Genomic DNA, 27,877 nt, shown 5'->3' on the forward strand with positions numbered 1-27,877 from the left:
TTCCTCCAACATGTAGGTACTTATGTTTAAACTTAATTCTGAAACGAATAGTAGTCCGATTATATTAAATAATCCACACAGAAATTCTGTCCGTGGAATCAGCATTTATACTTAAAACATGTTACATACTAAAATAAATCTAATATTTTTCGGATCTGAATGAAGTGGAGATGTGAATGTAATAGTAATACTTTCTCGTTACATGATATTAAATCAAATGATCAGTTATGTGTTGGTAACAAAATTAAATGATAATATTATAATGACATTATTATTATATTATTTAATATTTTTTTCATCTCGTCTTCCCGTAATGATGGTCGCTGCAAAACACCGAAATGGAACTGCACTGGAATCTTTAGCTAAAAGTAAATAGAAAAATATAATTTTGATTTCAATTCATACTCGCGAAAATTTTAGATCCCACTACATGTTACTAAGTTTCTTCCTCAACATTTTTTTCTCCTTTTTTTGTTCCAAAATATCAAATTTTAAGATATATGAAACAAGTCAAGCCGTTGTTTCGTGGAGCTAACAGTTTATATGAACATATCCACTATGAAGCTTCCGTCACAACAATTACGACATATTTGAAGTAAGAGAGACCTGAAAGCGTCGAACGAACAATCTACATTTATATAATGTACTTCGGAATCGACTTCCCAAGACTTCCCAAGACTTCTATGACATTGTGGGAGTGGAAGAGGGAGCGATCAGTCCAGCTCTCACGACGACTTATTTATTTGGAGTCAACGACAAACCGTTACAGTATCATTATAATACGCAGGTGAAGCCCCCATCCGTAGGATTTAATAAATAATAACTCGGACTCACCAAGGAAAAATACTACCAGATACCTTCAATTGACTATGACAGAGTAAAACATAAGATAAACTAAGATTTATTTTCAATAATAAACAACAAATGATTACCAATATATCCAAATCTGACGATTTAAAGAACCTTAAAATATATCAAGGCCTAAGGTCTAAGGCCTAATCTTAGACATCAAACATACACACCAAGGGCCACACAAATAAAATAACGCGATAAATTTCATAATATTTTTTATTAAAACTTTCTCCTTATAAATCCATCGATCGCTAACATAATAAAGAATAGATCGCACGTAGAAGCCATGTCTGTGATACATAAACACATACTTTATATATAACGAACAGGGACAGCTGCGTGTGTGAGCATCTAACGCACACACGCACACACGCACACACGCCGCCATCTTGGAGCTACAAATCTATATTGAATATTGGATATGCATTATTTTCAAAAATTATAAATACAAGGTAACAGAAAACACGTACATATTGTACCAAAAATATATATATATATATTATAATAATCAAAATGGCGTCGACCGTTAAGGATACAACAACTAGGGAATAATAGCTCCGGATGTCAAGGGACTCGTTATTATTAATATACATGATTCGTTTATAAAAAATGGTTAGCAAAACATTATAAAGATATCACAAGCGGGAGTTACGTCACATGATTTACAACATGGCGCACGAAAAGCAAGCGGGCGATGCCGACTGAAGGAACTACTCGGTCGGTACAAAGTAACTATGGAATACAAGGGAATACAGTCCCGGGACCGAGGACGTGCGGACGTACCGGGACACGACGCTATGACGACTATTCAAACATTGGACAATATTTTGAAAGATTTATACGCGAATATAAAAGACATTTGATTGATTACGATAAGCTAACTACTTATGTTACACAGTGTCCTGCGCGTCCGTCTGGCGGAGTTAGTTTTTTACACAAAACGAAATAATCAGTTCTGCTCTCGGGGTTTATTTGAAAATTCTGTATTAAATAAATGAGTTTGACTAAAAAATTAATAGCACATTGTTGTATGGATTCAATTTTAATATTTCCCTTCCTGAACCGCTGACGTCGGCTGAGTGTTCAACTGGACAAAAATAAAACGGAAATTCTGTCACAATAATAAAACTACCTTTTAACTGTTCACCGGAAACCATGCTCTATGTCGATCAAGTTACGAAGTCTATATTTCCGACACACCTCGGATGCCTGTTTCGTGTTGAGGCTCATCCTATTATATGTTATATAGATTAATTAAAGAATATTAATAATATAAATGTAACATTTCCTCAGCTCGTTTTTTGGTAATTTTTTTTTGTTTGAAAACGAACCGTAACTTTATTCACTTAAATGTCAAAATCGCTTCCCGGCGTCGCGGAGCCGCCGCACGGGCTTGACGGACATCAAGCGAACTCATCGCTAGCCGAGGAAAGACGCGCGGGAAGGTTTATAGCCGAATTATTATTATCGATAATAAACAAAAAACATCACAATAAATACAACTTATTTTAAATAACTATTGTAACACTGTACAGCACAGCGCGCAATATACACAACCTATATGAACATTGATGCATTCACTTTCTCATTATAACCGGACGCCCCCCCTCCCCCCTCCTTTCTATAATCCTAACTACGTGATTTATTTAATTTTTTTCTCCATTTAATATTAATATATATCCTCACGAGTTCAAGCGGTGATTATGTATCGCTTAAGATTAGCAAAAAAAAGACAATAAAGCATTTAAATTTTATAAGAATCGTCGATCCGCGATATAAATGCAATTAGTTAATAATAATTATTATTATAGTTATAACATGTGCCGGTCTGATAACATACTCAGTAAGGACTCCTCCGTCTCGCTCCAACGTGACGCGTGCGACAGAGACGACACACACTCACACACTCTCTCTCTCACTCACACCCGACACGTCACCGCCGCTGTAACCATTCTCAGTACATATTGGCTAGGACTGGGGCCGTACTCCCTAGCCCGGAATAAATATTACATTTTCTTTTTGTACTTTCCGTTGAAATCATATTTCATTAGCACCATAGCGAACGCTCGGGTCGTTATAAAGGCCCCGCGCGGAAACTTCATATCAATTGCATTGAAATATTTTATAACATTGTTTGATTCGTTCCAAATTCATATCGAACGAACGTTTCGTGTGTCTGTGAACGTGGAACTTATACTAAGCTCTATAAGGGAAGAGTCAGTCCGTGTGTCGTACGTCAGCCGAGTCGTAGCTCACCTAGCCAATATGCTTGAGAAGCCATTCCAACTTGCACCGTATCTCCCAGTCATTAGATCGCATTTTGCAGTGTGAGCGGATGGTTGTGACCGTGGCCGTTGTGCGTGGTGAAGTCGTCGGCCATCCGCTCCGACTGTATGAAGTTGGCCGACACGTGGCCGACGTTCGTGTTCCCGTTGTTGGTGTCCAGTGTCGGCGTGTTGTCGATTGTCTTCGCCGGCGTTTGCTCCTCCGGTTTGTCCACCGTCTACAATGCAGGAAATTAATATCAAGTATTGTGATGTTCAGTGTTAGTCGCTATGGACGGGTTGTAAATCTATACAAATTAATATATAGCTTTTTTATTGTCCTTTTTATTCGCGTCCCATTGAGGTTTTAATGTACACAAGACATATACAACATTATTAAAATATTAAAGGACAAAACAAAGTCGGCCATCTTGAAAAATAGATTATTAGTTAGTAAGTAAATGCTCGTAAGATATATACTCACTTCCATTTGCGTGGACAAGCCGAGTAGATCAGCCACATTCCCGTTGTTAGTCGGAGCACCGGACGGACACACGCTCTGAGACATACAATAATTACATATTAAATAAAAATTAAGTTATCAACATTGAATGTATTAGGAAGCTTTGAAATAGTTTTGACACAAACTAAATAAAAACTAAAATAGTTACATAAAAACTGATGTAATTTTTCTATATTGAACCTTATGTAATATAGAGTTTCCTACTCACATGACTACCTAGACTCTGTGCCTCCCCGCCCTGCACGTTTCCGTTACTGCTATCAGTGTTGGCAACATTTCCGACACTTCCTTCGCTTGTCGTGTTATTTATTCTACCACTCCCTGCGTCATCCCTTGATTTTTCACTTCCGTCTTTATTTGGTATAATTGCACTCGTTACACTTTCATTTGGTATCGCTGGCGTGGTATCGACTATCATGTCTTGACTTCCTTTCACACTTGTTACACTTTCTTGCGTCACACTTTTGTTAACGCTCTCCTGTGTTATACTTGTGTTAACATTGTCTTGTATTACACTTGTGTTAACATTCTCCTGTGTCACACCTGTATTAACATTCTCCTGTGTCAAACTTTTGTTAACATTCTCCAGTGTTAAACTTTTGTTAACATTCTCCTGTGTCACACCAGTGTTAACATTCTCCTGCGTCACACTTGTGTTAACATTCTCCTGCGTCACACTTGTGTTAACAATCTCCCGTGTTACACTTGTGTTAACATTCTCCTGTGTTACACTTGTGTTAACATTCTCCTTCACTACACTTGTATTAACATTATCTTGTGTTACACTTGTGTTAACTTTTTCCTGTGCACTAGTGTTGTTGGACACACCATTAGCCTGTTGGTTTTGTTGCAGTTTTAATTCTTGTTGCTTCTTGTCTTCCTCTGCTTGCTGTAAATTTTATTAAACATTAAATTCGTTTAATTCTCTTACAAACTAACAATTTTCTCTATTAATTATGAAAGTTGTCAAGCATTGCTAGATACGATATAAACATTACACGACCTTCCATCACTAACTCCAAACATTCCCCTGACCCCGACTCAAAATCCTTTAATATTAATTCAGATATTCCGTCTAAAGGTAAACAATATCACATCATAGATCATTACATTCAATAATAAATAAAAACATTTTATAAAGCATCTCCCACACAGTCTCCATGTTATTACATACATACTAACTAATCTTTAATACAATACACTACTACCTCCTATGGTATATCCTCCACTAATCGCCGTACCTTCTTAAGCCTGGTCCGTGCCATGATGGCTTCCACTCTCTGTTTCCTGGCCAGCCTCTCCCTCTCGTCTCTCTCCGCCTCCACCAGGCGACTCCTCTCCGCTTCCTCGGCCGCCCTCCTCCTCTCCTCCTCATCCCTCGCCCGAGCGGCTTTCTCCTCCTCCTCTCTTATTCTCCTCTGCTGCTCCTCACGTTCTAACTGCTGCTGAGCCTGGAAGACAATGATTTATTAGGATAGTTTCTATCAGAAACAACAAAATACAGTGGCATTATATACATGTAATTTAACAGCTTCATGACCTACAGGAAGACAGTTATTACACTATTCATAGTATTTAAAAAGTTAGCTGTTTATATAGAACCAAGTACATTTACATTACTTATTCGTCATTATTCTCTCTTTTTTTGTCATTGTAATGCTGCAGCAGTATTTAAAATAATCAACCAATATGTTAATTAAAAAAAGGCCTGATATTTTTGTTTTCTGTCATCACAATGTGTCCTGTCAGCTGGTTTCATATACACGTAAGACACTGTGTGTATGTGTGTGTGTATGTCACCTCTATAGCCTTCCTAAGTTTCTCTCCCTCCATAGCTCTCTGCAGCGCGGCCAGTTCCCTCGCCTCCTCCTCCTCCCTCCTCTGCCTCTCCTCCTCCTGCCTCTGTCTCTCCGCTTCCTCCTCGGCCTCGCGCTGCAATCTACAATACAAAATGAATCAATATAAATTATCAAATGTATTCGTCTCTAATAATAATAATAATTACCGTTTGATAGTTTTCAATGGGTTTTATAATAAATATTGGCAAAAACTACGCCAAGGAAATAGTCAACAAGCAATGACTGATGTTATATATATATCAACTTTAATCTATTTTGAACGAGATATCTAGGTATCTTCCCGGGTAAACAAAAATGGTTGTGCAGTGAAAAGTGTTGAATGAATTTGAGTGTAACTTTATATTAATAAAATCTAACTCTCGCAACGAACTTTGGGAACCATTGTACTGTATAAGAGTTCCCGTGACATAGTTAGAAAAGCTGGTTAGTATAACTGTTCGTATACCTCTGTCGTTCAAGCTCGGCCTGTCTTTCCAGTTCCTCCCTGGCGCGCCGACGTCTCTCAGCGAGGGCCGCCTTCGCCTCCTCCTCAGTAGTGATGCGACGAGATATCATGGAAGCTGGAGACGACGAGATATATATATATATATATATAATACTAAGTATATAGTACACATCTTGCTTCACAATACAGTATGTTATTAAGTTTTAAATTAAGAATAACTACCCATCAAAATTTTAATCCATTTATTTTTAATACACATATATTTTTTTGTGTAAATGGGATAAGCTTAGATATCATCATCAGTTATCAATAATTTCAATAAAACTGACAAAGAAATATTATTATTATGGTTTTTTCCAAAGAAAAAAAAAAACCAAAGTTTATTCTGCACATAAAATTAAAAAAAAAACTTTTTGCAAGGAACTTTCTTCTTGCTTTAGCAGCGATCGACTAAGACGGCTGTCTTCCAACAGATTTAATACTGTATTTCACACATTTTAACTATTTCTTTTGAATGAAAAAAGAAAGCAGTTTTAGTTAGAGCGGTGAAAGTGAATCCTCATTGACGTCAGACGGAACAGCGCCAAATAACAGATGACAGACAAGAGCTGCATATTCTGTTCTCTCTCACAACCTTTTTAAAAAAATCTTAGTTCTGCCATTATTTGGTAGGCCAATAAAAACCCCCTCTTTCAACTTGGCCTCACATAATATTTGAAAACTAACACAAAAGTTAAAAATTCCCTCGAGATTTAACGCCTTGCCTTGATAAAATTACCAAACAACACGGCTTAATATGCCGTCTTTCTCATTTACTGCGGACAGTTTCTCTTGTTTATATTTATTTCCCACTCGCACACTCCAACTGCTTGTTTTTTAATCAAATTGTGAACTACAGAAATACCAATTATAATTTTTGACACACAATCAGTATGTTCTTTAAGAAAAATTCCCAAGTGGACTAACTAGTCATATTTTTATCTTTTTAATGTATTAGAACACTCATAACCTTAACAATAATGAACCCAGTAACGAGTAGTGTTTATATTGCGTGCTAATCTCAATGTATTCTGTCTAGGTCCCTGGAGATTCCTCCAATTTCAGACTGTATACAGTTCATTACAAGGTATGTCATCTCACCAGTCATTTCATTGTCCTCGGTCTTTTCCTGTGACGGCTCCTTCTTATCTTTCTTCTCTTCTCTCTCCTCCCTCTTTTCCTTCTTCTCCTCTTTATCTTCTGTCATCTTCTCTGGCTTCTGTACGTCCATCTTCTCTTTCTGTTCAATGATTTGTTCGTTATTCGTTACATGCTTATTTTCTACGCTTTTGTTTTCGCTTGCTTGCTGAAATTTAAATTTATAAAATATATATTATCATAATTGAAAACATTAAAAATAAACGTTGTATCAGACTGGTTTGTTTTGTAATTTAATGCTGGTGGTTAATGGCATTCTGAACCTTATCACTCTAGTAATAAAATTTGTTAATAATAATACAAAATTGTTATTAATCACGTTTTAATTTTCAATTCTAGTTATGATTCATTAAAGCTGACTGGCGAGGATATGTTATGTCTTTGATTAGTTAGTCATGTTTATAATACCTGTGAATCAATCCTCAACGCTTCCAACTTCTGCGTCACCTCGAACGCGTTGACCACACTCTTATCTCCGCCCGCGCTCTGTTAAGGTGACATTAACATAACATACACAAGACACATCTATCATTAGCATATATTAAACACAATCTCCTAGCTTCGGTGAGCACATTTTTGTAACTATGGTAAGTATTTATTATTCTCTATTTTATCTCGTCTGTATAGAGCCTCAACCGGTTTAGCGACAATGAATTCTTAGTCAGTGATGTGCGATACCTTGGTCATAAGATCTTTGTCCGCGGAATCCTTGGACGGAGACAAGCCTCGCCCCGGAGATATAGACATAGACTTGCGATTCTGAAATCATTCATAGATAAATATTCATATTAGATAGCAGACGACAGACACACGGATGATCCGTGGAACAATATCAGATGGAGAAAATCCTGACGTGGCTATTAATTTAGCAGAAGAAATAACTTCAGCTATTGCATACTGTCATATAATCTAGATTATATCCTAGCCACACCCCCGACTTCGACTTTACGGTTCATTATTTTTTATGTCAAATATGCCGTCACAGGGCAAGATGTTTAGGAGATAAGCAGGAGCGAACAGACAGACGAAGATTGTACAAATTATATATTGTTCTATGCATCGTGTGTCCATTACTCGTAAGCGTTTCTTTAATAAACAAACGGACGCTACAACCTCATGTAAATGTTAACATAATATCTATCCAGTGATTACCTTGTCATGTTCTTTGGATGGCTTTGGCTTCCTATGCAGCGGCGGCTTGCCCTCACCCGGAGCCGTCGGGGTGGATGGAACTGACAAACATACATACATGTTTCAATATTAATGAAAATTAATATTTCAATCATAATGAATTACTTTATATGGTAAATATAGCACCGAGACCTAGACAGGGCAGGTTACGTTCATCTGACGTTAAAAGGTAAGCTCTTTATAGAAGGAAAAGCAATTTAGTCAACAGAGCTTTTCACAACGAACACGTAAATTACCATTATTATTATAATATCAGTATCACGAAACGAGTTCAGTCTTCGTTCGACGTCCGCTTGTAGACTACAATACGTTATTAAAATGAAAACAGAACATACATAAGACTATTGGGTCTTAATAGCGGATAATTTCTATGTCATGTAAGTTGTAACGTGTGTATATATGAATGTTTATCACCGTTCTTGGCGGGCGCGTGTAGCGAGAGCGGCCGCGGTCTGCGGGGCGCGGCGGGGCGGGACACCACGGTGGCGTCCCGGGACACGGACGGAGTCGTGGACGCACTGTTGGCGCCCGTGTCCGCACCTAGGACATACACCTCGTGTAGTGGATATTGTGACATTGTTAGTGTGTGAGTGTGTGAGGTTTGATATCAACATTTTAATGTAAACCATATCAAACATGTGGTACACTTAGACGGCTGTACCGTTTTAAACACAATACAAAGCCAATTTGTAATCTGACAGTCGTGCATACAGGAATGTGTTAAAGACATTGTTTTGTGTATGTTTTGTTCCGCTACGTTTTGTAACAATTTTACAGACATTAAGCACATTTATAAAATTAAATGTATAGAATTAAAACAACAAATGATTCAGTCATAACTTAATCACCAAAATCATGAAAAGATCACAGATTACGAAGAAACTTCTTAATACTACAAACACACACACACACATACACATATCTATAATGAAAACGACAGCGCCAAACAAAACTAAATCCAATGAAACGACCAGAAAGTCTAATTTACTTTAACGTGACAGTGAAAGCGTGTACATGTATGTCAGTTGCTATAATAATTAACAACATACAGGTCCGCTTCAAAGGTGCTCCTTATTAACATGCGATAGAGTATATTTTACCTCGGGGCGTGTTAACACCCGTACCGGCTATGGAGGCGGGGCGCGGCTTGCGGGGCGCCGAGGACGCGCGCCGAAGCACCGGGGCCGCCGACGACAGCGAGCTGCCGGGACGGGACGGGGTCGCCTCCCCGGACCGGGTCTCTGGACGGACGGCGCAAGGTTATATACAGCGACATCTAGCGTCAATAGACCGACACTGATATCATGAGGGTTATACCGTAATGGGATCTAAGCCTTCCGCGAGGATTCATTGAAAAGATGCTAATATTTTTCGGATTAAAATTCGTATTTTATTATTTTTTTAAAACATCCCATCCGCCCGTGATCACGGTGGCTGCAAAGTAACCGAAACGTCGTGAGGATGTAGTTTTTAAACTAATAAAATACGCGCTGTAATCCGAAAAATATTTAGTCTCAGTTAAGTCATACCCTGTAGGCTGTACACCACTTAGTCTGATATATTATAAGAAGATTCATCCACATTAAGGAACAATAAACACACATCCGGCGCGACACACGCTCTCTATATAATGTTAGTAACTCTGATCACTGAGGCAACGCTTCAACGTGTTCGTTTTATTTAGTACATACAGCGGGTTACAGTTAGTTTAGTGTAGCCGATAATTTAGTCACCAAATCAGTTTCCACTTACCTCGAGACAGAAGTTCCGCAACCGGGTTAAGATAAAGCGGTTTACGGGATGTTACAGAATTAACATAATATACATACTAATATTTGTCAATTTGTAACACCCTGTATAAAGAAACATATATTTACCTTATCCGGAGATTTTCTTTGAATGTTTGATAGTCTGTTATCGGCGGAGCACATTCAACAGGAAGATTATTTTAAATGTAGCTCAACAAGTACACAGAGCATAGCTTCGTTAGCACAGGAGTTATCCCCTCTTTTTAATGTTTGCGTTAATTACTGGTTTAGGAATAATTACTAAAGCGTCACACAAAAAGCACCGAAACTTCATCTTTGCCTATCGATAAGGTCATTGTCGTTTGTATTAATTATTTTTTTCCATCCACACTACAGTCAGGGCTCATATGAAAGCAGCACAAAGCGTGAAGCGACCCTCACCAGCCCTGCGACTCCCTGCAAGCTCCTTACAATAGTAATTAGTGGCGCGGTTTGGTTTATAGTCAGATATAGACGACTGTTGGAGATTAAGGTACGAGAAGCGAGGTTCAAAGGTCGTCGGTCTGTCGTCGATCACTATCAGTGTTCGAGGGTCGAGTGTTAGAGGTCAAACCATAAACCAGCGGCCGGTATACGTACGGCTGCGGCTGTGCCTCGCCGCGGGCGAGGCGGGGGAGGCCGGGGTGCTGGAGATCCTGTCGAGGCGCGTCATGGAGTATGCTCTACCTGGACGGGCGGGGAGGGTGGGCACCAGGTCGGTCCTTCGACGGGCCACGGACGACCACAGCGGCTGAGGGGACACCGGCTCGTCTGGAATATAATAACAACCGAATAAGGCTCAACTCTCAGGGAGGGTTATGTTTTCAAACATTAATCGTCACGAGCAGGCTTCAAACCCGCAACCTCGCTTTAATAACTGAGCTATCGTGCCATCACGGGAGTCCGTGTATTAACCATTTTATATCAACTATTTGGCGCCATACAGAAAGTACTATAAGAAAGATCATTATATAGTTATATACGAGCTTTACTTCATAGATCCTGATCTTGAATACTATTGATTTTTATTGCTTCATAATCATGCTCAGTGACGTCATCGTTGCCTACAACGTATGTTTGTATGTATATTTTGTTAATGTATAATATATAATTGCAATTTTAAAACAGAAAAAATATTAAGATTCTTTAGGAAATGCCAAAATTTTTGATAATTTGTAAAATAAGACGTATGGTCATTAAAATCTCGTACAAACATATACTAAGGACAAGTAGAGGTGTCGATTTAGAGACTAATGAACAATCTAACAGAGGACTGATTTCCTTGTTAAGACTTAATATGGAAAAGTAATAGTGTTATATGACTATATGTGGTGCGCAAGGTTGTGTGATAGGACCGGGGACGGCACGGCCACGTAACGATCGCGACATGTTTACGGTCATACTGTAAATAGTCTGAATTTATTAATCTGCGAGCAATCTGTTGATGATGAATGGATTTAATGTTTGATGTCAAAAGACATTACGTAGTGTTAGGTTAATTTTTTTATATATTTTGAAGTTTCATTGATTAATTTGTTTTGTAACCTCTAGATTAGGTGAAGATAAAAAATTCAACACAACAAAACACCCTATTTCGTGCCCCGATATACATTGGTGAAGAGATTTTTTTCCATACACATATTGAAAGCATTTCTGTCAATCTTTATACTAAAACAACGTTTAATTTATAATGTATGTATAAAAATACTTACACAAACTTGAGAACATTATTCCTTGACAGCGTAAAAGAAAATAATACATATAAATGAACGTTACAAAACTTAAATTATATCATTATTAATTAATCACCTGAAAATGGGAAAAAATCTATACTGCTCTACCAAACGTGAGCAAAAGCTTGGCCCGAAGCGTGTTCGCAGAGCGAAATAGATAAACAAGGATACTACTGAGAGGGAGAGAGACAGAAACAAGAGTGGGGGGAGGAGGGGTACCTTTATTGTCAGTATCGGATGTGTCAAGCTGAAGAGCGGACGCACGACGTGTTAGCGGCGCAGATGCAAACATCACATTGTTCGTTGATGCCGCCCTGAAAATATATTAAATAATACATCAGTATATTTATACGAGTAGGGTTGTTGAAGAATGACATTCGTGTTGGAACGTTTCAATCAAAATGCACAAGCAGAGTTATTCATATGTCGTTCACGTACTAAATAATACTTTTAATATACTGTTACATCTCGCATGGGTGTTAGTATCAAAACTACACGCGACGTGTCACAATAAATAGTTAATACATATTCGTTATTTCTATTACATTACATAATGTCTACTGAAACAACGTTATAACTAAAGTTATTATATATATATAAACAACATTCATTAACCTAAGTTAAACTGTACAAATATATGTCTGTACATCCCTTCCCAGTAACTAGAGACAACATATCTATACTTACAGAGCGAGTCCCTGTTTATTGGTTTAAGGTTTTTTATCTAGACAAACAACAATATGACTCATATAAATATTTTTTAAGAATCAATTGATATAAATTAATTTTTATACGAAAAGACAAAAGTACGGAATAAATGTATGGGGTTTTCCAATAGGGACGCTTGAACTTTGACAGCTGATTGCGGCCATGTTGTTTGAGTGACAGCTGTCAAATGCAGTGTGTTATATTCATTCCGTCCTCCCAAACCACCATGGCAGGTTACAGTGTCGAGCAGCACGTGCAAATCATAAATTTTTTTTATGAAAATGGGTCTTCAGTTCGAGCAACGTTCCGCGCACTTCGCCCGTTTTACGGTCGCGATGATCGTCCTGCCGAGTCGACTATCCGTCGATTGGTGGACAAATTCGAGTCAACCGGGTCAGTTAACAATCAGCCGGTTCCCGTGCGTCAACGTAACGCGAGATCTGCCGAGAATATCGCCGCTGTGCGCGACAGTGTCCTCGAAAACCCGCGGCAGTCAATTCCGCGTCGCGCACAGGAACTCGGCCTTTCGCAGACGACAACTTGGCGAATTTTGCGTTGTGACTTGAGCCTGCACCCGTACAAGATCCAGCTGACCCAAGAGCTCAAGGTTAATGACCATAGACAGCGCCGTGTGTTCGCTGACTGGGCATTAGAGCAGTTGGAAGTTGACGCTGATTTTGGCAAAAAAATCATCTTCAGCGACGAGGCGCATTTTTGGATGAATGGCTATGTCAACAAGCAAAATTGCCGTATTTGGGACGAGACCAATCCACACGAGGTTCACCAAGTGGCAATGCACCCGCAGAAAGTGACTGTTTGGTGCGGATTTTGGGCCGGAGGCGTGATTGGTCCGTATTTTTTCGAAAACGATAATGGTGTGGCCGTCACCGTCAATGGTGAGCGATACCGGTCGATGATAACCAACTTCTTTTGGCCTGAAATCGAGAATATGGATCTGGACAACATGTGGTTTCAACAGGACGGCGCTACGTGCCACACAGCACACGCTACGATGGAAGTTCTGCACGAGCAATTTCTGGACATGGTCATCTCGCGCGGAGGCGACGTGAACTGGCCACCGAGATCGTGCGATTTGACCCCGCTGGACTTTTTCTTGTGGGGTTTTCTTAAGTCGCAGGTCTATGCCAACAAGCCGCAAACCACCGATGCCCTCAAAGTCAACATACGCCACGCCATCGATCAAATACAGCCCGATTTGTGCGCCAGAGTCATCGAAAATTGGACCTTTCGTGTGCGCGCCACCAACCGAAGCCGTGGCGGTCATTTGAATGATGTCATATTCCATACATAATGGGGTCGATAGACCTTCCAAATAAAAAAAAAATTTCGCAAATATCTTTCCTACATGTATTTTTTTTTGCATTTCAAAGATCAAGCGCCCTTAATGGAAAACCCTATATATATATTAAGCAAGCCCCTCCGTTTAATTTTGATGTCGCAAAATATTGCTAAATCTGCTGCATCCGATTAATGCTATTGTTCTTGTATACAATGGTGTCGTTTTGTACATTACGTTGCATTACCGACACACAGACACACAGACACGCCGCCCACACAGTTCTATATATACAGATTATACATACACGTCATGAATTCCATACCATATTATTTTATTAAAGTTGGGAGAAATGATTTAACAAACAGACAAACCTACGTATTATCTATATAACACAATAATTTATTATTGCAAATATTGGTTTCATATAATGTTAATTGCGTGTTCTAGAATATGATAAGATTAATATCCAATATCCACCGATACGCCCGCTTAGTGGAAAATTTACAACAAAAATTTACTCATATATGTATATACTAATAATAAAAAAAAAATCATTTAACCTTGAGTAAAGTTTCAATACAATGGGTCATTTTTAATAGTCAGTTCAAAAACAGTGAATTTTAAATTTGAAGAAGTGAGATACTGCAAACTATCTGCGTTCAGTTTGACGTTACAAACGGATGGTAAGGTAAATTATCAGAGTTAATATATATTTAAATTTTTAATAACTCATTACTTTGATTGTTCCGTGTGTTTGTTTTTATTCACACAAAATAATTAATTATTACGTAATACGTTGATAGTTGATACATTTTTCAAGGTTTGATCGATCCCATACAATTGATTATTGAAATAAAATTACCTAAAATATTATAGTTAGTAACGGTAATTAATAGTAGCACTGTTTGTATGGACACAACATATATAATGTATGACTAACACGATGTCCGGATAGAGAGAAATGCAAACTCAAATTTGCATAAACTTACACTTAGAGACAATTAAAATTAACTCTTATTTGTATTATAAATAAGAGTTATAATTGACATGCCAAATCACGGTTTCAGTTCGGAATTATAATGAATCGAGCAGATTAACACAACTTTCATTATGTTTGGGAGAAAACAGTTATTGCACAGAATATTTTGCTAAACTTTTCAATATTACCTACTAATATCTTTTATTTGCGATATTAAAATAAGTATAAATAACAAAAAATAATTTTAAACCGAAAAGGAACCCCGCCCACATATAAAACGTACTTATTATATTTACAATTTAATTAAATACTCAAACAACGTTGCTATAACATCAAGCGATTAATATCTGTATAGAGGACCGTGTACATGCGTTATTTACATGCTAAATACAACAACATGTTAATACAAGATACAATGTATGTCAGTTGGTGTACAAGATACGTTAGAAAAATATTAGTCGATAAAGTATAGTATAAAAACAACGACAAACAAATATTAAAAAAAAAATAATGAAACTGCTTACAGAGATTCAAAAAAGTTCATCTGATCTATGGGGTTGGTACTGGAGACGAAAAAAAATATAAATTAATAAGTGTAGCGATGACAAAAAAATAAAAAAAATAAACTGTTATTGACTTATTGTTAAGACCGACACCGACAGCGACATATCAAACTAGTAGGTCGATGAGAAATATCTCAATATGACATCAGATTCACATATGAGACGGATTCTTTCACCTAAAGCAGATGCTGATGGGCGTAACTCAATGAGTATTTATAGAGATATTCACCTGCGCGCTGCCCAGAAGAAGCCGGCAGAGTCGACAGGCTCTAGGAGCCTGGGTGTGGAGGACCCGAAGGCGAAGGCCGGCCGCGGAGACGAGCGTGCGGCCCGGGCACGCTCCAAGCGCTCAGAACGATCACGCTCTCGCTGGAGGAGAGCCTCACGCCTGGACACAGACGCCTCCCATATAGCGCGCTTACGCTCCTCAACCTAGGATCGATTAATATGTTACAAATAACAAACATAAAACACCCACCAAAACTATAACATTCAATAGAAAAAAATTTTTTTCCATTCAAAATGTAAATATATTAAAATACAACAAAATATTATATGAACATAAATCTCGTTTAAAATACATAGAGACAAAAATAATGTTACAGAAAATAGATGGAGGAAGTAAGAACATCACTATATAAAAGTTTCCGCGATCAACACGATCACTTAACGGCCTAAAATTAATTACAAGCTTTTACGGGACGGGGTCGAAGCTCGAAACACAAGCGACTCGCGATATTTATAGAGCAAATACCTCTGCTTCAGAAAAAAAAACACTATACAAATTATAACACAATGATAAAAATAAATCCCTTATTATCTCAATATATACCATGATTCCGGTTAAAACAATTTGAACCCCAATGAGACCGAAAGTACATATGTCTAAGGCATCACATATTAAACAAAACTTCTATTTTTATAAGTATGAGTGTTATATAGTTTTAAATCTATAGTAAAACGAGGTACAAAACCAAATTCATCGGCAGGAGATCACAAACGTCCAGGGGATGAACATATGTTGAACATTAACGTACAGATTCCTGTTTCATAGCTTGTCTTGTGTGGTCTCGTCTCAGGTCGCCGTGCCATACAGTGTAGACAACGATATTATGTATTTTTAAACGTAATACATTTTTTATTAAAGCCCTTACATACCTATATACAAATGTATTTGTATGTTACATAAACAAACTATATATAGATTTATAGTTGATATTATTTAAACGAAAACTCACTATGATAGACTTTATGTCGGTTAAATATATATAACAAATAGAAAAAAAAATTAATTCCTTTTATATTCATAATCGCTTCATTAGTATATCTATTATCTGTGCACTAATTAGAGGTCGATTTTGCTTATGGACTGGTTAATTTAAAAAATTACTATTCTCCACAAACGCAACGAAACGTAAACGCGACATCGCCTCGCATGCCATTTGAATAATTAACTCTACAAAGGCTATAAATTACTGAACTCAAATCTAGATAATAGGCTGCACAAATAAATAGCCAGACGACCAAAAGAACTGTAAATATTTTTCACATTATTTAACATTCATATATAGATGGGATACGATATGAATGTACCTAAATCTTCAGATTGAGAACCTGTTTAACACCAACTTTAATTCTTTCATAGTCACCACTCCAGAGTGACCAGCCGCCGTCCTCGAAGGAAGTCGCCTCGTTATTTTCGTCCTGACTCCATCATGAGTTATATTTATATACATATTTTGAACTACGTTGTGAGCAACGCGACTATCGTGACGATTAAAATACTTCAGTTTTCAGAGAAAAAGTGCTTAGCAAGTTTACAGCGAACCCATTCAAGTTCACAATGTTTAGCGCACGATGGAATCTCGCGCCTAGCTTTGATCGCAGCTATTGATGGACATACCCGGTCCAAAACTATCACTCGATATAAACTATCTGATTCAAAAATTATTGTACTGTACTTTCGCTCTTATTCTTCGGAATCCTAAAAGGAGAACAATCTTTAAGGACGGCAACAAGCGTGAAATTCTCACTTCTAAATATAGACAGAGTTCATTGACCTCTAAACTAGAGCATTTTATAAAACAAATACTGATACAAAATCATTTAAAGCGGCGACGAAACAAAAAGGGTTAAATATTAGGTACATGAACGCAAATAGCAGAAAACGAACACTAGTTCTGCAGGAATGTTCGCCAGACATTGCTACGATAGTTAAGATATATCCTAAATTAGATCAAAACGCTGGAATAAATATCTAGACGTCGGCTGTGTGTGTGTGTGCGTGCGTGCTTGTGTGTGTGTGTGTGCGCGTGTGTAGAGAGTTCCTTTAAGCGAACTAATAATTGCGAGTTATATAAGACATGACCGGGTCACGCGTCGTTTTATTGACTTGGTTATTGGTCATACGGAGCGATCCTTATCATACATCAAGGTACTACATACAATACGCATATGACATACAACAACTACTTAAGGAGAGTTATGAATTTAATTTCCTTGTTAAGTATATTTTTTTAAGCTGCCAGTAAATAAACCAAATTCAATTTATTCGCGAGTTAACTTATGTTGGAGTTTAAAACTTGATTGATTCATGAAATACAACCGAAAACTGGAGAGCAGCCAACTTTTGAAAAATTTTCAACAAAATTATTTCGCCGGTCCGCGTTAAATCCGCGAATTTGTATTTGCACTCCAAAATATAGCAAATTTGTTGACCATATTTAGTATTTAAATTACCACCGTACATACATAATAATGACGGCGGTATGACATCACCGTACAAGGACGCCGTCATACAATAATGTGAACCGAATAATTAGCAAGTGGACAAGTAAAAGATTTGCACTTATTGCAGACTATCATTCAAATTACTGTATTTACAATCTAAGGTGTAACAAACAAACAAACTTACGTGTTTATTGAAGCGTACCTCCATCTCAGAACGGTACTCCGACCATTGGTAAAGGGTTATATTAAATTATTCGTCTAATTTCTTAGATTACCGCCTACATACAAACAATCACCTCTTTAAAAAACCGCTTCATACTGTATTACGCTGTCAGTATTATTACATTATAATAAATGTACTCAACGGTTCCTTAATCTGTTGAAAAGTGGAAAGCTATTATAATTATCGGAGTATTGATAACATGCAAAACATATCATGTATTGGTTATCAGAGATTAAACACATTAGAAGACACTCCAGCTGTGCTCATAGCGACCAAACTTTTATTAAATATTGATTTGAAAATTGGAAAAAATAATATATGTATGTGAGTTAAGACGCAGTTCAGTGATTTCATCAATAGAAACGCTTCAGGGAGTCTTCGAAATAGTATATATATATATTTTATAATATTAAATATATTTTTTACTGTAATAAATGCATAGACTTAATACATTAAGTATGAATCGAGCAGATACTCATTTTGTCCAAAGTAGACGTGTTATTAGACAGGTAAGAATGTTTATACCTCAGTGTAATATTTAATCAATATTTTAAACATTTGAATTACAAAGTGAAAATGTAAAACATTATCAGTATTTTATTACCCCAACGTCGTGAAATCATATACAAAAATATTATTTATTCTACATATTGCATATTGATACTATTTTTTTTTAAGTTTTATAAAGTTCAATAAGTCAAAAACATTAACATTTTGTTTCCGCTTTAAGTATATATATTTGTTCCACTACGTCTAGAGAGTTCCATTCATAACAATCTGAATGCTTAACACAAGTTTGCGTCGTCACACTACGTACAAAGAGTTTGCCGTTTCTCAATCAACAGCCCACATTAATTAACTGTTGACGCTCCGTATACTTTGTGAAACGTGCGGTAAACATGTTGAACTTTGATCCTTTTCATTATGTAAGCTATACATAATCTTTATATACGAGTGTGTGAGATCCCATCAAGACAGTTTCCTTTGTGACCGTGTTATTTGTGATGCTAATATTCTACGCAAACCTCTTATATCTCATGCTCACAGATACTTTAACAATGACATCATTTCCATTTTCATCTGTAGATAACTTAAGATGACTTATAATATAAAATAATTTAAAGGCGCTTCCATACGACCCGCTAAAATAATTTTCACATCATTTATAATTAAAACATTTTCTAAGTTATTCTGTATTTATGAGGTAGTTAAATTTTCATTCAAGTAAATATATAATTAAGCGAGATGCTGTGCTCGTCAGAGATGATCTTAAATCCATGACGGTAGAATAAAATATATATCAATAATACTAGTTTATTGACAACTCCTATTATCAGTGGAGATATTATTATCACGTTATCAATGTACCTTTATCTAGCGAGTCATTCCTTACCTTTACGTATCTCAAAATGGAATTATTTATGAAACCAAACTAATACAATTGAAAAACTTGCAATGTTATTAAAGTTAAATTTAAATTGAATAATTCCTTAAATAAACACAGTGAACAATGTTAAATATTTTCTTGGCTTTACATATTCTTTCACCAACCCACGCATTTCGTATGAAAAGAAGAATGGTATTATTTGATTTATCTGTGGATATGTACCTGGGTCCTCCTATCCTCGTCCTTGGAGCGAGCCTCGGCCATCCTCCGCCTCCGATCCTCATCCCTCTTCTCCCTCTGAGCCTGGGCTGCCGCAGCATGAGCTCTCAGCTCGTCGAGGCGTTTCCGTTGTTCGGCCTCTCGCCGCTCACGGGCCAACCTCGCACGATCTAAGGCCTCTGTGTATACAAATGTTTTAATGTGAGAACAGTCTACAGTATGGAAACAAATGTTTATCATATTATTTGGTCGAACAATTTACAAGGAGATAGAAAAGGACCCCTGATAATATAATTTAATGAGTAATTTTGATATTAGTAAAATTAGGAAGATTTTCTATGTAGCTCACAGGAATATATTTATAAGAACTATGTTGTATGAAAACCTAATAAATACCAACAGTCTTGTGAATTGTAATACAAATATCTGATACATTAGACAATTTATGTAGGAATGTGGTACTGAGCGTATTAAATCAAATGCCAGCATGATTAAACTATATCATTTTACTACAACAATACTTTCAAATGACTTCGAAACTTTTCTATAGTAATGGCGCCAACAGACGGACAAACTTTCGCGTTTCGTTATAAAAACATCAGACGAAGTGAAATAAACCGGAGCGTTTGAGAAATATTCACCTTTCTCTCATTCTTCAAATTTGAAGACGACATTACGACATTTGATTCGCTTCATTTTTCAGAACAGATTTTACAAGGCGTGAAACATCCGACGTTTATTGTGGCGCATCATGTGAGTGAAAGTGTTGCGGACGAATTTTTTTTTGGGGGGCGGACGCGTTTTAATAAACCGTGAAAAACAATAGACAATCTATAGGTAACAATAACGTTTTGTGTTGCAGCAATACTTACGAATGTATTTATTTTTATGTACTTTTATAAACAGTTATAGGATGAATCAGTTTTAAATAACAGTTTACCAAGATGGAAATGTTTAAACCGGGCCTGTTGACAGGCGACAGTGTCGACTCGGCCTAATTTTTACTAAACACGTACATACACCCACAGGGGGCCTTATATAAATAAAGGTCAGTTTATAAGGTCCACCTACATCCATCTCAATATATCCAGCATTCTAATATGTTTTCTTTGACATCATTAGTATGTTGAAACGTGACAAGTGCTAGATGCTAAGTTATATGTTATAATAAAGAGTCATTTCAACAAATGTGCACACAAATGATGATTTCTAAATAATAAATATGTAATGTCGGTCTTAGAAAAAATTAAGCTGATACCTAATTTATATTTTATACTATACACGTCAAACTTATAAAAGTAGGTAGACAGTAAGTTTTATAATAATCCGATGTTATATTGTCCGACAACGGTAAAGTCTATAGCACAAACCTATTCAGCCTAACCATTGTAAAGAGGTTTATAGCCGATCAAGAGAATGAATCAAGGAATTCCGATACGCACTGGGTGAATTCAAGAACGGCTATTGATTAAACATTCAGTAAACAATGAGTATTCATAGACGAGGAATGTTATAAAATAGATTATTGATCGAAACAAACAACTCATATTAAATATAACTGGTATATTATTTTTAAATACCAATCCAAAGTATATAATCAAACATGTTCGAGAAAAAACTAAAAAAAACCGTTTTATACTAACAAACTAAGAATTTTTTAAATTTTAAGTTGTTTCACATCTTACTACAATTTTGTAAAGATTGTCGATGTCTGTGATATTTAGTATTAAACTTATTTTTATTTTAGAACAAAACTCTTTGACAAATTGTCAACTTATACTTTAGTTATTGTAATTGTAATTATGAATATTTCATCCGTTTACACTTTCACCGTTTTTAATATACCTTTTCAGGTAATTTCCATAAAAAGCTCTGAATTATATATTTCTACGATTTTGAACAACTTTCTTGAACTCCTTAATCATTTTTTTTTCTGCCATATGTCCTTTAAGAGTTTTATCTCATTATTATTACTATTTTGAATTTCTACCAAACCAATTTTATATTTATATAAAGAACACCGTTAGTAACTGCTTAATTTCCCTTGAAATTAATAATCTTTTCGAAAAAAAAATACTAACACTATTGAGAGTAATTTTATTTTGCATATCACAAGATGTCCTCAATCCTTATCATTGTTTGAAGTTAGTTTGGTGCAATCTCGTTTGCAATTTTATGGTAAATATTTATAATGACGCCTACATCACCACATCTCAGCAATGTTAGCAACGAAATCCTCTCCAGCGTAGGTTTTATTTCCATGACACAAATTACTAATTATTTAGACGTAATATTCTTAGTGTACATTAATTTATTCTGAATACCAAATTTATTTTTTCTGTTGTAAATTCGTTTTATTTTATAGCTACTGTAATTTAGTTCCACCAGCACACGTTTCGATCGACTTTTTACCATATCATAACAGTTTTTGCCAAACTTAAGAGTGGGTCATGATAAAAACTACCTCCGCTCTGCCACGAAGAAATAGTCAACTGTAATTTGAGAGCTGAAATGTTTCGGGAGCACTAAGTAAGAAATTTTATATGGAGGTAATAAAAAAAATTCAACCGCCTCAAACGAATTAAAAATATTATCAACAAGGTTAAATAGATTTTACATTTAATCCTTTTATGTACCCTTGCTAGCCTGTGTGAACTATCAACAAGGTTAAAATATAATAGCCTTACATATTTAGGTTTTTGACCCAAGTGAAACTCGCAGACAAAACAAATTTACGTTATACACTTTGTCAAAATGTACTGACCCTATACCGCAGTCCGTTAAATAAATCGATAATCGACTATCTTGCGACTGATCTCTCCAAAGGTAAACACTATATTGAAATAAATACACGTTGTGATAAATTTGTACATGGTGATTAAAAATTTCACTTATCACGATACATCACTAAAGCCTTCCTTAATAATCCTATCACGAACTTTCATATTATTTTTATTACATTTAAATTGGCAGCAACAACCTCATAATGATTATTAACGTCCAATCTAACAGCTGTCTGTTAACAAGACGAAATTCTCTAGATAAGGTTAAATGCCAGTTGCACCAAATACTGCATTGCCGTCAGGCCGATAACCCAATTACTTTAGAAGGAATTCCATAAGAGGCAATAAAAAGTTCATTTCGAAAAGATCCAATATTCCACTTTCATCCAAACAAGCGTACTTTTGGTCTTTATGACTTTTACTTGAGACTTATTTTACTTTAGATAAATTTCAATTTGATTTTAACTAAGGCATATCATTAATATAACTATTGCGTCAGCGTGCTATAATATTATAATAATTATATATAAACCAATCTTCGTGTAATTTACATTTAAATCATGAATTCTAATCTTTGACCAGTACATAGATCGTTCATCTATTTCAGATAGGCTCGAAACGTCTTTACAAAGGTATTTTAATTCGGCAATAAAACCACCACTTCATTGTTTACGTCATTGGGAACGGAAATCGCCATGGCCCGGACTAAAATCAATTCAAACATACACTACGTTCAAAATTTTAACATATAACGGTTTTGAAATCAAAAATATTGCAGCCATTTCATGTATTCATATAAAACATAAATGAAGACGTCTCATATATATTAACAAATTATTTATATAATAAACATATATAAACTCATTTGTTAATATAACCCATGTTATAAGAATAATTCATTTCAAGTAGGTACGTGCCTATTTACACACTCGGTGTAATTAAGAGTACGAAATGATAATTAATATAAATCACAATTACTATCAAAGGCTAACTTTATACATGAAGTAGTCGTTATAAAGAAAGGTGTGTATAAAACTAATGTATACCTTCCAACGAGAGGTGTGCGGCTAATAATTAAAAAAAACGTAATTACTTTAGTGACGTGAACGCGGTCATAACCGGCACGCGTGTATTTCATCGTACGATTTTTTTTTTCATGTTTATAAAATGTATAAAGAATTAATCTTGCACAGTAACATTGGAAAGTATCGATTAATTTAGATTTTATCTTTTTGTTTTGCTCTCTAAAATTAATTTTGTAATTTTAAAAACCGGTGTTTGCAGCATCACTGTTAGGCAATACGGTTGCACTTGAAGATTAATAATCGATATGATATTTAACATGACATTTAACTTATTTTTTTTAATAAACAAAATTCTAGTTACATTCTAAATAAAAAACTATTTGAAAAGTACCTTTAAACCTCAGTTCTTGTAAGATTCATAAAACAGGTGGGTTTTTAATAAATATTAAACAGCCAATATTTGCCAGTCCATATAGATTTCTGTATATTAATCTGCCCACAGGTGAAACCCACATAAAATTCTGTGTAATAATTGACAAAATATTTGGCACCTCACAAGGATGTTAACAAATGATTTCTATTAAAATAACTTGCAGGCTCTCTTTTGTATGTTCACAGTTTATTGACTGGAGACATTGCAAGGTCATTCATTTTCTAGACACATTTTCGCAGTAAATTACTTAGCAAATTTATTAGTAAGTCATTGCACTGTGACAAACCAATGACTGGCTTTTTCACCAACAATATAATATGGCAAATGCATCAATTTCTAGAAACTTACTTCCAAAGCTTGGCAGCGAGTGATTTAACTAAGAAATTTATTACAATTTTCTAAAATAAACTGTAATCTACTGTAGTAGTTGTCTTTTTGAATTCATACAAAGAGCTAGTTAATTTCAAACCATTCATTATTTACACTTGTCAGTATTGTCTTTGTAATTTAAACAGGGTTTTATAAGTTCTTCATTAGTTTATAAACAACTATAGAAATATTTTAAATTATTAAATGAGCTTATAAAATATTGTTTGTATCAAGAGACATTACTGATATGTCTAAGACAGTATATTTATTTAATATAACGTCCAAATAATAATAGAAAATTGTTTTGCAATCAGCTAATTAGATGAATAAGGCGTACCTACAAACAACTATGTGTCCTTGCATAATTGGAGACAAAGTCAAACAAAACAATCTGACCAATTGACATTTACCAATATTTTTTTAAACTCTTGTGGGACGAAGATTAAGTCTATAAACATTTTAATGAATGCACGCTTACAATCACATTATATTGCTAATCTGGTAAATGCTAGCTGATTCATAACTGTATAAAACTATCTGTCCGAGCGACTATGAAGATATATTATAAGAAAAAATTATATTTCATGCAAAGTCTAAAAAGCAAATTACCATTGTACACCTTTTGATCAGACTTTCAACAAGCCAAATTTATCTCCTTACCGCAATTCAATTACAATTAAAACAATTATTATATGTCATATTAATATGGTGAGTAATATTGACTTAATTATAGAAACAAAGTTAGTAGTTATTAGTTCATATGTATATAAATATTTATATAAACACACTTAATTGAGACGATAGACAAAACATTTTAGCATATCTATTTAATTCAAACTTGTAGGACAAGGTTATATTGTACCTTTTATGATTAAACTTGTTTGAAATGCTAATAACATAATTGTAAAAACTTATCAATGGAAAAGTTACTGATGATGTCACGAGAGTTATAACTGTTCAGATACCATTTCAAAATTTATACGAACTTTTAAGCCTTAGAGTAGATATTTTTCTTACATTAAATATATCATATTTTATTCAGTGACAGCTTTTATTGGGTTTTAAGAAAGTTAAACTTATTAATGAACAAACAGAACAGGTAACTTAAATTTGTTGAAAAATTCACATTTCTATGACAATATGTTTATCTTGAATTTGAATTCCCTATTACTTAGAAGACACAAGCCGAAATAAGTCTACCAATATAGATCTCTCAAATTACAACTTTGATAAAAATATATTGACTTAGAATAACAAGACAAGGTCAACACAGATAACCTAAAAGAAAGCAGCTATTTACTCATTCCGTTAATTAGTGATCTAATCCAAACATCAATACATATAATGTACATTATTTAGAAATTTACTAATTAAAATTATCATCGTGTTTTATGTAAATACCTAAACTATGCTATTCCCACTTTTCATTTGGTTATTATAAGATCAATTTGCGCATAAGTTGATAAAGAGATTGATAAGATAAGTAGAAAGTGAGCAGTACTGCAAAGACGTGTGTTGTAGACTCGAAAAATATGCACATACATGCAAATACTTATGTACTTACGTCAGAGTACCGAATGATAATGTAAGATATGACTCAAGGTGCACATCATTTTCCAACGACATTATTAGCATACCATACCGCGAACGGATCAACGTAATGCGACAATATTAAATAACGGTAAATATGCAAAGAATCCGGCGAAACCGTAAGGCGAAAAAATGACAGGAGGTCCGATTCTATAGTTTATTGCACATTCCTACGCACTTTTCACCGCCTGAGGCCGTTCCTCTAAATTTAGAACATACCACGACGTCAAAAGACGTCCTAATGTAGATGAAAAACAAAACATCAGACTGCGACAGCCACAACCCACTGCGGAGTTGCGGACATTCTCGAAAGCTGAGCACAAACCCACGACGTGGGGCCACGACGCGATTTAGGGTTAGACGATTTCGATCACATTTCACATTAAAACGGCACGTATGGATTTCAAATGCACATAATACCTTTACTTTCAGCTTTTTCCGTAATATCTTTCACGTCATCAACCATCTTGCTCGATGACAGTCACTCACTGTTCACTTTTTATTCGAACATATTTCGAAAACTCATACTTCGTTCACTATTTCCAGCCAGACGGCCAGCGAGCGCTCCAAGCGATCTATACAGCGACAGTTCGTTCCGTTCACTGCCAGCGAAGTTCCAACAGCGATAGATGATTGGTGAATATTCATAAAACTGAAGATGGCGTCTAACAAAATTTAAAATGGGTTTTTCAGTTAAACATTATTAAAGAATAGTCTCTTCTTTAGCTCTGTTCAACTGACAAAGGTAGTTGTGTTAGTCTAAAAATTTCTTTTTTTTTATGGCACAAGACAAGATTACATTCGATTTAGTTTTTATCTATATGATACGAATTGCGTCAATTTAGTCTGTATCCATGACATAAGGTTAGAGAACTGACATTTGCAGCAAACAGTTGACAGTTTTAAAAATTAATAGAACATATATTTTTCAACATTTCAGTTAATTTTTCTCATTTAGAATGGACTTTTCTTTTTTATTATTGTTTTTTTATATATCAGTTATGTTTATGTTAAAAGCAACACTGCCATCTATATGACATTTCGAATCTAACGTAACTTCTTAATTATGTTGTTCTTGTTTCTTCAAAAGAAACACAGATGGCAATTTAAATAAATATTTTGTATATAATTTATTATTGTTATACAAAACTCACGTTAACAAATTGAGTGCCTAATTTAAAAAACAGAAAAACTTAATTCTTTTATTTTTGGGTGATCGATTATTTCTGGAATTGGTGATTAAGTTATGTCAGACACAGGGCCGGATTAACCATCTCGGGGCCCCTAGGCACAGCTCGTTTCGGGCCCCCCTTTTTCATACCACAACGTAATTTGGATTTTTTACTGCCTACATACTTTACGAAATAGAATGAAGATACCATAATCTTAAACAACAGACTTCAGTCATCACATAGTTAAGATATAGGTACGCCTTCCTTGAAGTGTTTTGACTTTCGCCACAATCTACAGGACGAAGTATTCGAGTCATTTAAAAATAAAACAAAGAATAGGAAAATCTTGAATAATTTTATAAAACTAACATAAATATTAAAAAATAAAATGTACATATTGTACTGATTAATAGAAGCATGTTTAAATATTAACCCTTATAATTTTTTTGATACAAAATCGTTTAAAACTTCTGGAAAATTGATTATCGCCAATGAGTTTAAACGGCTTTGCGACATTGTTGACTGAAGGCAGTTTTCGATTAATT

The 27,877-nt window shown here is 35.4% G+C and overlaps 1 protein-coding gene across 5 annotated transcripts; it reads right to left on the reverse strand.

Annotated features, from left to right (window-relative positions):
- Nucleotides 1-1,050: 1,050 nt before the first annotated feature.
- On the reverse strand, nucleotides 1,051-26,895 carry LOC116773944 (ensconsin). Of its 5 annotated transcripts, none has more exons than XM_061523938.1 (18): nucleotides 26,581-26,895; nucleotides 19,964-20,139; nucleotides 15,631-15,833; nucleotides 15,363-15,401; nucleotides 12,071-12,165; nucleotides 10,719-10,889; nucleotides 9,456-9,572; nucleotides 8,746-8,871; nucleotides 8,293-8,372; nucleotides 7,819-7,899; nucleotides 7,549-7,626; nucleotides 7,084-7,288; nucleotides 5,944-6,058; nucleotides 5,440-5,578; nucleotides 4,881-5,090; nucleotides 3,848-4,528; nucleotides 3,601-3,675; nucleotides 1,051-3,355 (listed from the first exon to the last, which is right to left on the reverse strand). In XM_061523938.1, exons 1-18 carry the CDS (start codon nucleotides 26,624-26,626, stop codon nucleotides 3,161-3,163), a joined length of 2,832 nt encoding a protein of 943 aa, XP_061379922.1. In that variant the 5' UTR covers nucleotides 26,627-26,895; the 3' UTR covers nucleotides 1,051-3,160. The 5 variants fall into 5 exon arrangements, with proteins under 5 accessions (XP_061379922.1, XP_061379921.1, XP_061379924.1 ...); XM_061523937.1 differs by having other exon boundaries at nucleotides 9,432-9,572; XM_061523940.1 differs by having other exon boundaries at nucleotides 9,432-9,572; nucleotides 10,806-10,889; nucleotides 26,581-26,893.
- Between the last annotated feature and the right edge of the window lie 982 nt (nucleotides 26,896-27,877).

This window comes from Danaus plexippus, chromosome 20 (genome assembly GCF_018135715.1).
Source record: "Danaus plexippus chromosome 20, MEX_DaPlex, whole genome shotgun sequence".
NCBI lineage: Eukaryota > Metazoa > Arthropoda > Insecta > Lepidoptera > Nymphalidae > Danaus > Danaus plexippus.

Bases quoted from the DNA above. Each gene is read 5' to 3' on its own strand.
- LOC116773944 (XM_061523937.1), bottom strand. From the start codon at position 26,626: ATGGTTGATGACGTGAAAGATATTACGGAAAAAGCTGAAAGTAAAG. The intron at 15,834-19,963 runs GTACATATCCAC...AATCGATCCTAG, and splicing joins ACGAGGATAGGAGGACCCAG to GTTGAGGAGCGTAAGCGCGC. The intron at 4,529-4,880 runs GTACGGCGATTA...TAAAATTTACAG, and splicing joins CACGGACCAGGCTTAAGAAG to CAAGCAGAGGAAGACAAGAA.